The following is a 13,256-nucleotide window of genomic DNA, read 5'->3' as shown; positions in this document are numbered from 1 at the left end:
ACCATGAAGGCAGGAAAGGGAGGGCGGCGCCGCTACCAGGAAGTTGAAAAGCTCTGGCCCGCCTTTGCCCTGCAGCTCTCACCTGAGCACGAGTTGGCGAGCCCGGGATTACCCCGCGGCGCCCCGCTGCCTGCACCCCCCGGAGTCGGCGCCTGGATGTCGGGGGACCGCGCTCCTTCGTCCCCACCCTCGCTTCCCCCGGGGCCGCCGCACTTGCTGGGGCCGCCGCACTTGCTGCGCCCGCCTCCCCGCCTCCCTGGCTCCAGCTCTCCTCCGCGTCCGCCCTCCTAGCTGCGGCCAGAGAGGCCTGGGAGACAAACCTCAGGTCTTCAAGCTCCCTCCGCGGCTCGCGGGGCCCCACATGATTTCCTCGGCGCCGAGGCGGTGCCCCTCTTGATGGGCCCCGGGACTGTCTCCCGTCCCTCCCTGGCCCTGCGATCCCTACAGAACCAAACCGCTGGTTTCTGCCCGGGCTCGGGCTTTAAATCCTGGCCCAGGGACCCTTGGCCTTTCTCCACTTTTTGGCCTAGCCAACTGCTCTGCATCCTTCGCCACCAGACCGAAGCTCCAGCCGCTGCCCTGCGCCCCCTCTGTGGCCCTGTCTTTCCCGCTAGAAGTTAAGCTGCTGCACGGAATGGCGCCTGCGCCCATCTGGTCTCTTCAGCGCTTAGACTAACACGTGTGAGCTGAGTGCCCGTGGTTTCCGAACGCCCCTGTGTGGCCCTCAATCTCACCGAATAGTCGCAGATCGCCCCGAATTGCTTTGCTTTATAGCGCACCACGCAGGCAGTCAGGCTGTGGCTCTGCCAGGGCCCAGGCCTCCACCTCCTGCCTGGCCGCGGCTTCCCCCTCCCGCCCCAGTGCTCCGAGCCCCTCGGATGCCCACCCGCGCCGCCGGCTACACCCCCCGCAGCACCCCCTGGGCAGCTGTGGAAAGGGTGCTGGCGGATCCACGCCCCCCGTGGGGCAATGGCTGCTGCGGGAAGAGGGCTTCTCATCAACCCTAGCCAAGCTCTGATGGCATTTTGATCAAGAACTGAAAGCGAGAGAGGACTGCTCGTGCTTTGTTCCCACGGCTTTTTCCTTCTCGGTGAGAGCAGCAGGCAAGACCCTGCAAAGAGCTTCATGGAATCACCCAGTGCTCTGTTTGCGACTTCGGAAACAGCGGGGCTGAGCTCAAGCTCTCTTCCGTGGGCAACGACGGCCTCTCCACCCCAGCCGCCACCCCCATGGGAGCTGGCTGCCGAGGGACGTGGTGCCGTCACTTAACTCCGGGGAGCTCAGTACCTTTGCTGTTGGTGGTCGAACCTTGGTGCCATCAGTGCCATGAACCAAGCTGCACCTGATTTCCACACCGAAGCAGGAAAGCTGGTTTCGTTGTCCTTGCCTGTCCTCGCTGTAATCTCCCCCCAAAAGTGTCTTCAGCCCGAGCCTGCTCCTCCCCGGCACTCCTGGGTGCCTCTCCCGGGCCCTGCTTTCTCGGTCCAGACACCGAGAAGTCTCTGTCCACTTGGGTCAACGCGGGGCAGCGAGCTGCTGTGCTCTTCTCCATCCCCCACCCCACCCCCAGTCCCCTGTCCCCACCCAGGCCCCTGTTCTCCTCAGAGAAGTCTGCCTGCCTGGGACCACCCTGCTCCTTCTCAGCCTTCTGCTGCCTGGCCGAGGTCCCCTGCTGCTCCCACGCTCTGTCTGCAGGGAGTCTGGGGGTCTCTGACCAGCAACCAGCAACAGCTGTGCTTTGGGCTCCACTGCAACCATTCCTTCACTGATTTACTTACCCATGTTTGTAGGAGCAACGTCTATGCATTTTTTTAAAAGATTTTATTTATTATTTATGTGAGAGGTAGAGTTATAGACAATGAGAGAAAAAGGTCTTCCATCCACTGGCTCACTCCCCAAATGGCCATAATGGCCAGAGCTGAGCTGATCCAGAGCCAGGAGCCAGGAGCTGGGACTCCCACACAGGTGCAGGGGCCCAAGCATTTCATCCATCTTCCACTGCATTCCCAGGCCATAGCAGAGAGCTGGGTCAGAAGAGGAGCAGCTGGGACTAGAACGTGCGGCCATACAGGATGACTGTGTGCAATGGTTTAACCTACTGAGCCACAGGGCCAGCACCGACTTCTGCACATTTAAAGGGTCACCATCCAGAGCTGATTTGCTGCAAGGGAGTGGTTGGGCTGGACAGAGGGTTTGTGAATCTCTGAGATTTGGGTCCCCCGGGCATCACTGTTGGCACTTGGAGATCACAGGCCTCTTCCTTCCACTGGGGAGGGCCCTGCGGGCTTCTTCCTGCCGGCAGAGATGCCGGGTGGGGATGAGGGCATGGCAAACTCAGGGGGACATTCGGAGCTCTGATGCTGCCACCGCCCTTTCATTTCCCCCAGGGTCAGGGGTCACTTGTCCTGAGAGCCCAGGCTCCACCCCAGTGTGTGCTCCTTCCTGGCCCTCTGTGAGCTCCGGAGGTCTCTCTGCACGGAGAAGTACAGCCCCGTGTCTGCTGCAAGCAGGAGTCCCATCACCAGGCAGAAGGCGATCTGGTGCCAGGGGAGAACGGAGGACGAGATGACTGGATTTGCTGGACCTGGGAGGAGGTACAGAGAGATGAGAACAATGACAGTCGTTCAGGCAGACATGTGGAGTCATCAGTGAGGTCACCAGGGGCCATCATCCTTACACCTGACAATAGACAGGCCCTAGGGAGTGGGGGGTCTTCCTTACACCTGCCAAGAGACAGGCTCTAGGGAGTGGGGGGTCTTCCTTACACCTGCCAAGAGACAGGCCCTAGGGAGTGGGGGGATCTTCCTTACACCTGCCAAGAGACAGGCTCTAGGGAGTGGGGGAGGGTATCTCCCTCACACCTGCCAAGAGACAGGCCCTAGGGAGTGGGGGGTCTTCCTCACACCTGCCAAGAGACAGGCCCTAGGGAGTGGGGGGGGGGATGTCTGGGGGAAGTCTGTGCTTCCTCCTACTGACTCCTGCTTAGTGCTCCCCGAGCGGGCGCAGTCACCAAACCCTGGGCCACAGCTCTGCTTGCCAGGTGGGGAGGTGACAGGAGTGTTCAGCAGGTCAGGCTGGAGCTGGCTTTTGTGTGACAGTTGGGAAGTTGTCAAATAACTGTGTCGTCTGTAAAATGGGATGTGTCTCCCGAGGGACTCTGTCGTAGGCTTCTGGAGCCTGTCCAATTCCTACATGTTTCCTGGTGGCTAAACACACAGGCACTGGAGCTCTTGGTATGGCCTTAGAGACACCTTTCTTTCTTTATTATTGGTTTATTGACTGCGTCTCTGTTGCATCCCTGTAAGTGGAGTCAGCATTAGCAACCCCACGACGTCGCACAGGCCCGCCGTGCTGGTCACGAGGTGCAGCTGGCATCACTGTGCAGAGCGAAAGGTGCCCAGCGCAGGCCGACTTGCCCCGCTCCAGGAGAGGCCCAGAAGGCTCAGGCAGATGAGGGGGCCCACCCTTGGGCCCATGGTGAGTCAGGGGCAGGGTGGAGCCAGACTCTGTCTGCGAGGGGATGAGGGGCTCCTGCCAGGGTGCATCTTGGCTGGGCCTTGAGGAGGGCACGGAGGGATGGGCCAGCAGGATAGGGACCCAGCATGGCTTGTGGCAAGAACATGTGTGCTTATAGGGGAGGAGCTGTGGCTTCTGCTCCTCTGTCCCACTGCAGAGTCGATGACACGTCTAAGCGATGCGAGAGGAACAGGCTGACGCACAGTGGCCAAGCCTCCCCGCCCTCAGGCACTTCGGCCTCCCTGGCGGTCTCAGGGTCTCAGGAGGAACCCACACTGAGAAGTCTGCCTTCCCGGGGGTGGGGGAGGGCAGTGCCGGCTCCACACACGGGCCCGGCTCGCTAGGGCTGAGCGGTCCTCACCTTGAACAGTGATGGTCACAGTCTCCGAGGACATGTTGTGGTGCCCGATGAGGCCCCTGCAGAAGTAGGAGCCACTGTGGTTGCGCGTGGCTTCTGGAATGTGGAGGTCGGAATTTTGATGGAAATACCTCAGGCCTCTGCCATTCTGGAGATAGGTGACCTTGTGCAGCTTATTGTTCTTCCAGCTGTGGCACCTCAGCTGAATGGGCTCCCCTTCCTGGAACACCCACCGCGGGGCCTGGAGCACCAGCCAGCCTGAAACCACAGACACCCGCTTGCCTCAGCTCTCCACGGCGAGCTCCTGTGAAGGGGACACGGACCGCCGGACCCCAGGGCCACGCTCAGCTGGCTCCCTTTGGGGAAAAGCTGGCCGGGCCCCAGCGCGCACGTCCCACCAAGGCCTTCCATCTAACGGGGAAGAGGACACACAGCCACGTGGTCAGAATGTGAGGAGAGCGCAGAGGGCTGAGCGCTGAGGTGGCTGAGAAGCGAGGCCGGGGTCTCCCTCTGCAGGCTGCCTACGCGCTGGACCCGGACCCGCAATGGCAGGGACCGGGAACTACAGCAGGTCCTGGATCAGACAGTGAACGCTGCCCGTGCAAGTGCCGATTTGCCCCTTAGAGAAGAGGTGGGTTTTAGAAGGAAGAGGCAGTTGTAGAGCTATTGAAAGACTGCTGAGCAGGCAGGGGTAAGGTGGCTGGGTGGCGGCTGCAGGACCCTGGAGGAGGTGCTGTATTACCATGGGGGGGCGGGGCTGGGGTGCCCGCGATAATCGCGGTGTCTGAAGCATCCAGGCCCCAGCGAGGGCCTCTTATCTCTGAGCACAGCCTTCAGAGGAGAGAATCCTTACGTCCCCAGGCCAGCTGTTCCCCCACCGTCCAAGTAGTCGGACTCAGAACCTGAAGTCATGGTCAAGAGGGGCCCGGAAATGTAAGATGATGTGGCACCTGAACACAGTGACACGAGAACGCATTCCCGAGACAATGTTCAGTGAAAATGGTAGAATATAAAGAATATTCATAAAGGAGGCCAGCACTGTGGCCTAACAGATTAGGTCACCACCTGTACAGTCTCTCATATGGGTGCCAGTTCAAGTCCCAGCTGCTCCACCTCCAATCCTGCTCCCTGCTCATGCACCCGGGAAAGCAGCGGAAGTCCTTGGGCCCCTGCAGTAACTTGGGAGACTGGAAGAAACTCTTGACTGCTGGTTTTACCTGTTGAGGCCATTTGAGAGGCAAACTGGTAGATGGGAGAGCTCCCTCTCTGTACCTCTGCCTTTCAAACAGATATTTTTAATCAAGTCCATTTCCTTCCATATATATATGTATGTGTATATATATATATATATGTAATTTTATTTATTTGAAAGGCAGAGTTACATAGAGACAGGGAGCAACAAAGAGAGAAATCTGCAATCTTCTGGTTCAGTTCCCAAATGGCCACTACAGTTGGGGCTGGGTCAGGTGGAAGCCAGGAGCCTGGAACTCTATCTAGGCCTCCCCTGTGGGTGGCAGGGCCTCAAGTACTTGGACCGTACTCTGCTGCTTTCTCAGGCACATTAACAGAGAGCTGGGTTGGAAGCTGAGCAGCTGGGACTTGAACCAGCACCAATATGGGATGTTGCCACTGCAGGCCCCTATTTTCATATATATTTTTATGTTGAACCCAAATGACTTTTATAATAAGGAAGGACCAACTAAAATTTACTATAATTTAGAAAGTCTTCTGCCTCACGCTAAACCAAACTGGTAGAAATGTTTTGATGAAGACTCTCTAGCAGGAAGATTTACTGAACAGAAGGTAATCTGTATTACTTACTAAATACAGCATTTTTTGCAGGCATTGTGGCATAATGGGCTAAGCTGCCATTTGGGACACGTGCGGCCTGTATCAGAGGGCCCAGAAGCGACTGCTGAATCTACTGCAGATGCAGTTCCTGCTCATGCCTGCCCTGGGAGGCAGAAGATGATGGCCCAAACAGGTGGGAGGCCCATCTCTGGATCCTTGCTTGCGTCAGGCCTAGCCCAAGTTGCTGCAGGCATTTGGGGAATGAACCAACGGGTCTAACTCTCTATGTCTCTCTCTATGCCTGCATCTGTCTTCTGTCTGTCTCTCTCTGTCACTCTTCCTTTCAAATAAATATTTTATTTAAAAAGATACAGCATTACCAAGAAAGGCCACGGCTGTATATATCTCTGACATTTCCAGAGGAGAGAGGCTAGGCTATGGCTGAAGGGTAGTCTGGTGGTCTTTGGGGGCCACACCTGTTCCAGTCAGTCTGATCATGGACTCAGTGAATGTCCACGCGTACACTCGGCCAGCGACTTTCTATTGAGCACTCACAACGTGCAGGCAGTGTGCACACTGGGTGGCCCACATGACTGAGACACGTGGTCCCCACCCTCACGGAATCCACAGTCTTGCAGAGAAACTCACTTCTCAGAAGTCATCAGAGTGCACTGTGGTAAGTGACAGCAGGCCGAGGACAGCGGCTGCAGCCCCGCGAGAGTGCAGCAAAGCCACTGCACCTGAGCCAGCGCAGAAAGCTTCTCAGAGGGAGACACCAAGAACTGAGTCCTCTGGGGTGACCAGGAGGTCGCCTGGTGACCGTCATGCTCACGGCCAAGGCTACTGCAGCCTGTGGGCTGACGTCTATAGCCAGGATCTAGAGCGAGTTCAAGGCCCAGGAATCCTAGGCTTGATTTCTCTATTGCTGCCTCTTGACAATTTCCCATTTTATTTGGACTTAGGTGGCCACTGACTTCCTTCCTGGAGCTCTGGGGAGTGAGGGCCGTGTCTGCTGGGCGGTCAGAGACAAAGGAGCCACACACCCCAGCTGCATGAGCCCAGTTCACGGAACCTCGGCTACAAATCTGCCTCTGTCTACTGCACCTGCCTTCCCTCCGGGCTTGCTCCACTCACACATGTTGCACAAATGAGGCAGCCATGGAAGGGGAGCCAGGCTTGCAAGCTGATACCAGGGAAGACCCTGCCTCCAAATATTTCCCCTCCACGCACCTGATGCCTGGATGCTGCTAGGAGCACACAGACTCCCACTCCATGCTTAATGGTAGCCGTGCACTGAGAGTGGGGAGACATGGCCAGCTTTATCTGCAGGGCACGTCTGAGTGTGGCATGACGGGCAGGGAGGGGCGAGACGTCACCAGGGGATTCGGGGTGGTTTGGGAGGTGGCTTAGGGATCTGTGTGTCGCAGCCCCAGCATCAGTGCCGTGCCCTGACTTCCGGTGGCACCTTGCCCTGTGTGCACGCTGTGTGGACGGGACTCCTGCAGGGGCGAAGGCCCCAGACCTGTCTGTGGACATCTGCGAAGGCCTGTGGACGGCTAGAATGGCTGCTCTGTCTGCAATGCCCTCGTCTTGCTCTGGTTCCATCAGCTCCTGACTCCCCTGCGTTTCAGGGCTGCTCGCCTCCCCTGTCAGCAGTGCAGTCCCTCTTCCCTGCGCAGACTCACCGAGATGGACATGCAGCTGCACCGGGTCGCTGAGCGAGGACAGGCCCGTCTGGCACCTGTACTCGCCCCCATCTTCAGCCCTGGCAGCTGTGATGGTGTAGGCGGGGGCCTGGCTGGAGAGGAGGCTCCCGTTGTGCAGCCACTGTGTGGTGTTGTCCCCAGCAGGGTGAAGCCCCTGGCACTTGAGAGTCACATGGTCATCCTTGAGCACGCTGGCCCACGGAGGGTCCAGGAGCACCAGCGCCTTGGGGACATCTGCTGCAGAGGTGGGAGAACACGGGGTGAGGGCGCGGGGCTGGCGGGGCCCGGCTGGCCCTGCCCCGGGAGAAGCCCAAGGAGCCTGTTGCACAACCACCGTGGGCAGCTCAGCCAGAGCCACTGACTCAGCCTGTGAGCGTCTTGGCCTGGAGCCCCACTTTGGGGCTGTCCTGTCTCTTGAGGAAAACTGGCCAGACGAGCCCGGGGACGAGGCCCACCATGTTGGGGGAACCGTCCCCGCCAGCCCCACCTCAGCCATTGCCCATGCGATGGTCATTTGCCAACAACCTGTGGCCACCAGCTCTCACGTGCCTCCCTTGATCAATCCCAGACATGAAGCAAACTCACCAGCCCGCGAGGAAGCTGAGACTGCAAGAGAGAAGAGCGCATGAGACCCTGAGCAGCGGCGGCCATCGGGGGCGGCGGGTGGGGACTGAACTGGGACCCCCGCTCACGCCTGCCCTGGGCGCCCAGAGAGCGCTCATGGACACTTGTGCTGCTGCCTGCCCCTGGGCACCGACCTGCACCAGGACCCTTGCGCCCTGCCTACTCCTCGCTCCCTGAGCAAACTCCCAGATTCAGGACACAGACGGATCCCTGATCAATCACAGACACAACCTCAACCCCAGCCCCTGGGAAGGCTGGAAACGAAAACTCACGGAGGGGCCCCGGAAGGCCAGCCCTCAGCCCCCCTTGGCCACACTCTTCAGTGCCCGCAGGGGAAACTGAGGCCTGAGGGAGGTGAGTGGCCTCACACTCACCCTGCACCCCCTGATTATGCCCCAGTCAGAACCGGCTGGTTCCTCCTCTCTCATCCCCCAGGGGTCAGGTTCGTCCTGGAAGCTAAATGCGGTGGTAGACACGGTACAGGTCCCGTCCCTGGCTGGCGGTCCCACCTCGGTATGGAAAGGAGTCCATGCTGAACCCAGGACAGCTGGAGCTTCTCCCTCAGTCGGGGCAACCAAGACTTACCTAGAAGCAGCAGAGCCACTGGGGGCAGCGGCTGCCCCATGCTGATGCACTGTAGTGAGCCAGTCACACAGACAGCAGGGACTCACGGACCAGAAAAGAGGAAGGAAACAGCCCCTCCCCTCCCGCCAGTCCGCCACTCACCATGTTCCTTTTCCAGGAAGCCCATCTGATTCTGGACTCCAGATTCTGAGAAGCGAGCCTCTCTCAGGGCAGGAACAGGAAGAAAGAGCCCGGGGGAGCAGCCGGGGTGGATGCACCCCCTTGCTGCCCCGGGTGTCCAGCTGACCGTCTGGACACGTGGCACCTGGCAGAGCAGGTGCAATCAGGATGCTTGTGTCCCTCTGCTGGGTTTGGGGCACCCAGTGCCAAGAAGTGGGCAGCAAGAGCCTGGAGCTGAGATGCAGGCTGGGGCCCAGTGGGCCTTTCTCAGAATTTCTCACCCTCCTGCCTGGCCCAGAACCACCTCCACCCCAGCCAGGGCCGGCCTGCAGGCAGGAAGGAGGTGTTTAAATCTTCAGCCCACTGGCTGTGTCTCTTGCAAAAGATTCCTTTCCCAGGGTCTGTAATCCACAGGGGATTCCACCTGCTCTGTGTGACACTGAAGAAAGCTGGGCCTTGATAGAGAGAGAGAGAGCGAGAGAGAGCGAGCGCTGGACCAAAGGGGGCAAAGCCGCTGGTGCCAGGCTGAAAGGGGCACAGACAGGTGGGGCAGGGTGGGGAGGCGAGGGCAGCAGCTCTCACCTTTGCCTCGGTGGCCCCAGGGCTGTGCTGTGCCCCAGCGGCTCAGGTTAGCTCAGACCCCTCAGGGGCCCATGGGCCTCGACTGGTCTTTGGGCCTGGTGGCCAAGGGCTCCAGGGCTGCCAACCAGCAACGGTGCAGGAAGTGGGAAGCTTGTTGACCTCTCTCATCCCCTGATGCACCCACCCTCCCCCACCCTCCCCAGTCCAGGCCCCAGACCCCAATCCAGTGATTGTGCTTGGTGGAGCTACTCTCCCAGGAATTCCTGAGAGTCCGGGCAGGTGTCATTGTCTTGGAAAAGTCTAGGAGGAGAGGAGCAGACAGGTGTGGCCCTGATGCTTGGGCGTGGAGTGGAGGCAGGGACTGGCACAGGCGCAGCTGCCCGCTGCTTCCGACTCATGCCCTTCCCACCCCGAATCACAGAAGCTCTGCTTCTCGGGGTTGGTTGGTCCTGTTTCGTGCTTGCGTGGAGTTAATGCTCCTTCCCATCGCCATCCATCCACGCCACCCACCTGTTCTTGCAGCGACCCCTCCCCCACTGGGCCTTGGACAGTGGCCACCCTACTGCTTCTCAAGTGGTTCCTTTACATCTTGCAAAAATCCAGACCAGGGCCAGTATGTGGAAACTTTAAAAACAAGCTCTGACCAGGTTTATGTTTTAAAAGAAAGCGCACGGCGTACTTCTCAGGTGTGTTGAGTTGGGCTTCTAAGGGTGGGAGAATCCCTGGGCCAGTGACAGCCAGGTGAACCCCGCAGCACCTCCCCCATCACAGGGATGGCCGCTGCAGCGCTCACACCCATTTGGGCCCACCCGGCGTGGTGTGGTTCCAGTTCCCGGGGGCGGTGGTGGCGAGGATGCCCGGCTTCGCTCTCCCTCCGGTGAGGATCTTCAGAGTCGGCGTAGCCCCAGCACGTGATCTCCCCTTTCCACAACATGCCGAGCCCGGAGCTGATCAACGCCGGGGACGTGTTCGCCTTCTTTGTGGCCACCATCTTCCTGCCTTAGATGCGGGACGGCCCCCCGCCGAGAGCAGCCGCAAACATGGCCGGGAGCGAGCAAGGCCAGAGCAGTAACGCAAGCCTCAGGCTCCTTGCTCAAGTGCCTCAGCTGCTTCCTCGGGAAACTGCAACAGCAGAGGCCCCTCCGGGGCTGCGGGCGATCGCTGAGCCGGGCGGGGGCGTCCCTCAGCTCTCTCAGTTCTTCCCAGTTCCGCAAGTGGTTTCAGCCCCGTGACGCGGGGTGCGAGGCGGCCGTCCCCTTTCGTTTTCCTTCTCCGAGGCTTCATTTCCTGCTCTGACTCAGCTTCTGCCTGTGGCCCCCAATGCAGTGCCGGGGATGCATCAGATTGGAAGGGGAAGTGACCCAGGCAGAGAGAGAGAAACAGTGGCACAGCCTCTGAGTCACCCTCCGCCCCTCTGCTCACGGGGGCACACTCGGGGAGGAGGTAATGACCTCAGCCTTGGGCGCGGTTGAGTTCGGTTGGTCGTGGAGACCTCAGGGGAAGGTGCCAAGCAGGCGTCCAGACACGCGGCCCGGGAACTCAGACGACAGGGCGGCGGGACTGAAGACACAGTGTAGGGGACCCCAACGTGGCAAATGCTTGGAACTCTGAAGGGGCACTGGTTAAGCTGCCACTTCCCATAGTGCAGGTCTGAGTCCTAGCCCCGCCCCATCTGAACCAGCTCTCCTGCAAATGAGTCTGGGGGAGGCCGAGGACAATGGCCCAGGTACTACGGTCCCTGCCACCCATGTGGGAGACCCAGATGGAGCTCCTGGTTCCTGGCCTTGGCCTGGGCCAGACCTCACTGTTGTGGCCATTTCGAGGGGTGCGTCCGTGGATTGGGCTCTCCCTCTGTTGCTCTGCCTTTCAGATAACTGAAAATAAATGAATCTTAAAAACAACACTTGTGGGCCGGCGCTGTGGCATAGTGGGTAAAGCTGCCGCCTGCAGTGCGGCATCCCATATGGGCGCCGTTTCTACTCCCGGCTGCTCAACTTCCGATCCAGCTCTCTGCTAATGGCTTTGGAAAGCAGTGGAAGATGGCCCAAGTCCTTGGGCCCCTGCACCCATGTAGGAGACCCAGAAAAGACTCCTGGCTCCTGGCTTCGGATCGGTCCAGCTCTGGCTGTTGTGGCCATTTGGGGAGTGAACCAGCAGATGGGAGACTCTTCTTTGTCTTTGCCTCTCCTTATCTCTCTGTGTAAATAAATAAATAAATAAATCTTTAAAAAAAACACACACACAACACTTGTGTTGAAAGCTTTAGTTCTTCTTTTAAGAAAAGTTGCAAATACACATAGCAGGTGCCTACTCATTGAGAAAGCTCCACGTGGATCTACCCAGGCCTGGGTCCTCTGTTGAGACACGCCATGGATGCAGTTTCTCCAACTCTGAGAGTGTGGAGCAGGAACGGCAGGAAGGCCTGAGTGGAGGAGAAGCAGAGGTAAGCACAGGCTGCTTCACAGAGCGTGCAAAGGAGGAACAACTGGCCAGGGGGTTTGGGCAGGAGGAGCCAGAGAAAGAACAGGGAAGCTCGCGGAGGGCCCATCCTCAAGGAGGGCTTTGCCAACAGCACCAGCGTTTGTAGAAACCTGCTCAAGAAAGTGCCTTCCATGTGGCCACGGGCACTGTACGGAGCTCTGCCTGGCCTGCCTCAGCTGCCATCCAATTACAGGTTTGGGTGACAGAAGTGTGATCTCTTGGGGTTGAAGACTGAGAAGAAATGAAGTGTTTCGGTGAGCTGCCACTCCTGTGCAGAACCTCCACTGTGGGGGAGGAGGGGACATTTCTCCCAGCTGTCCACTCCCCTCTCCTTGCTAGTGTTACCTGAGAAAGCGAGGGTTCTTGTCTTTGCACAAGAAAGAATTCAGGCATGAGATAGAGAGTAGTGGAAAGCAAAATAGCAAGGTTTATTAGGGAAGGGACATCCGTAAGAACAGATGGGCTCCTCTCCAGATAGAACCTGGGAGAGAGTGCCCAGTCACTCGGACTGGGGGAGAGCGAGGTTACATGGTTGAGTGGAGAGATTACACCTGGGCAGGCCAGGCGGGCGGCTCAGCAGGGAGGCAGAGGGCTGAGCGCACAGTCCAGTTGAGGCCAGGGTTTTTAAGAGGATGGGCCTTGCCTTCCCGCCTCTTCTCCTCCTGGAACAAAGGACTTTTTGGATGTAAACACGAAAAATTCCTTTCTGAGTTTCCCCCCTGAAGTAATCAGACAGGGGACAAGCCTGGCTGGCATTGCCTGGCCTTAGAGGAAGGATGGTTATTGTGTGGGAGAGACAGGATGTTTGAAGTGCAGATACTGGGCTGCACCTGGAAGGTTATTGGGATGACTTTGAGATGCGGGTGCCGGACCTAGATGTCAACTCCTTAGGCCTTTGTCACACACACATAAGCTCATTTCTGACTTCCTACCTAACACCTATGGACTTTAGGATACAGATAAGCACAGAAAGAGGATGAGCATCTGCAAGCCAGGGCGAGAGGCCTCAGAGAAGCAGCCCCGCCAGCAGCTTGATCTCAGACTTAGGCTTCCAGAATCGTGAGCACAGAAATGTCTGTTGCTAAAGCCACTCATTCTGTGCCATTTATTGTGGCCGCCCCAGAAGATCGACAGGCAGCTGGCGGGCAGCCCTGGGACTAGGCCTGGCCCACCAGCGTCTCTTCTGAATCCTCAGGAAGCGACACCTGCTTGCTTGGAAAGAAGATCCGCGTGGGAGGACGGGAGGTCGCGTGGGAGGACGGGAGGTGCTTGAGACTCCAGTCGGCACCGCAGCTGCAGGGGCTGACCTGTCTCGTCTCCAGCCAAGAAACCCCCTTGCTCCAGACGTCTGATCGTGATGCAGTTCCTTACAACTGAGGGTCACAAGCCACACGTTAAGAATGGCAAAGCAGGCCGGCGCCGTGGCTCAATAGGCTAATCCTCCACCTTGCGGC

The 13,256-nt window shown here is 58.6% G+C and overlaps 1 protein-coding gene across 4 annotated transcripts; it reads right to left on the bottom strand.

The window, feature by feature from the left end:
• Nucleotides 1–1,806: 1,806 nt before the first annotated feature.
• LOC100337909 (low affinity immunoglobulin gamma Fc region receptor III-A-like) lies at nucleotides 1,807–8,636 on the bottom strand. Of its 4 annotated transcripts, none has more exons than XM_002715247.6 (5): nucleotides 8,581–8,636; nucleotides 7,957–7,977; nucleotides 7,351–7,608; nucleotides 3,878–4,132; nucleotides 1,807–2,584 (listed from the first exon to the last, which is right to left on the bottom strand). In XM_002715247.6, the coding sequence occupies exons 1-5, from the start codon at nucleotides 8,618–8,620 to the stop codon at nucleotides 2,397–2,399; spliced, it is 762 nt and encodes a 253-aa protein (XP_002715293.1). In that variant the 5' UTR covers nucleotides 8,621–8,636; the 3' UTR covers nucleotides 1,807–2,396. The 4 variants fall into 4 exon arrangements, with proteins under 4 accessions (XP_002715293.1, XP_008262395.1, XP_008262397.1 ...); XM_008264173.5 differs by having other exon boundaries at nucleotides 7,351–7,605; XM_008264175.5 differs by lacking the exon at nucleotides 7,957–7,977.
• Nucleotides 8,637–13,256: the final 4,620 nt, after the last annotated feature.

This window comes from Oryctolagus cuniculus, chromosome 7 (assembly GCF_051225735.1).
Source record: "Oryctolagus cuniculus isolate XC-2025 breed Fujian yellow rabbit chromosome 7, ASM5122573v1, whole genome shotgun sequence".
Lineage (NCBI taxonomy): Eukaryota > Metazoa > Chordata > Mammalia > Lagomorpha > Leporidae > Oryctolagus > Oryctolagus cuniculus.
This window is presented reverse-complemented; position numbering and strand designations above follow the sequence as displayed.

What these genes read in the sequence shown, in the direction of transcription:
- LOC100337909 (XM_002715247.6), bottom strand. Translation starts at nt 8,620, where the DNA reads ATGGGGCAGCCGCTGCCCCCAGTGGCTCTGCTGCTTCTAG. An exon ending in AGTGGCTCTGCTGCTTCTAG is followed by an intron (nt 7,978 to 8,580) that starts GTAAGTCTTGGT and finishes TCTCTCTTGCAG; the next exon opens with TCTCAGCTTCCTCGCGGGCT. An exon ending in CTCAGCTTCCTCGCGGGCTG is followed by an intron (nt 7,609 to 7,956) that starts GTGAGTTTGCTT and finishes CCACCTCTGCAG; the next exon opens with CAGATGTCCCCAAGGCGCTG.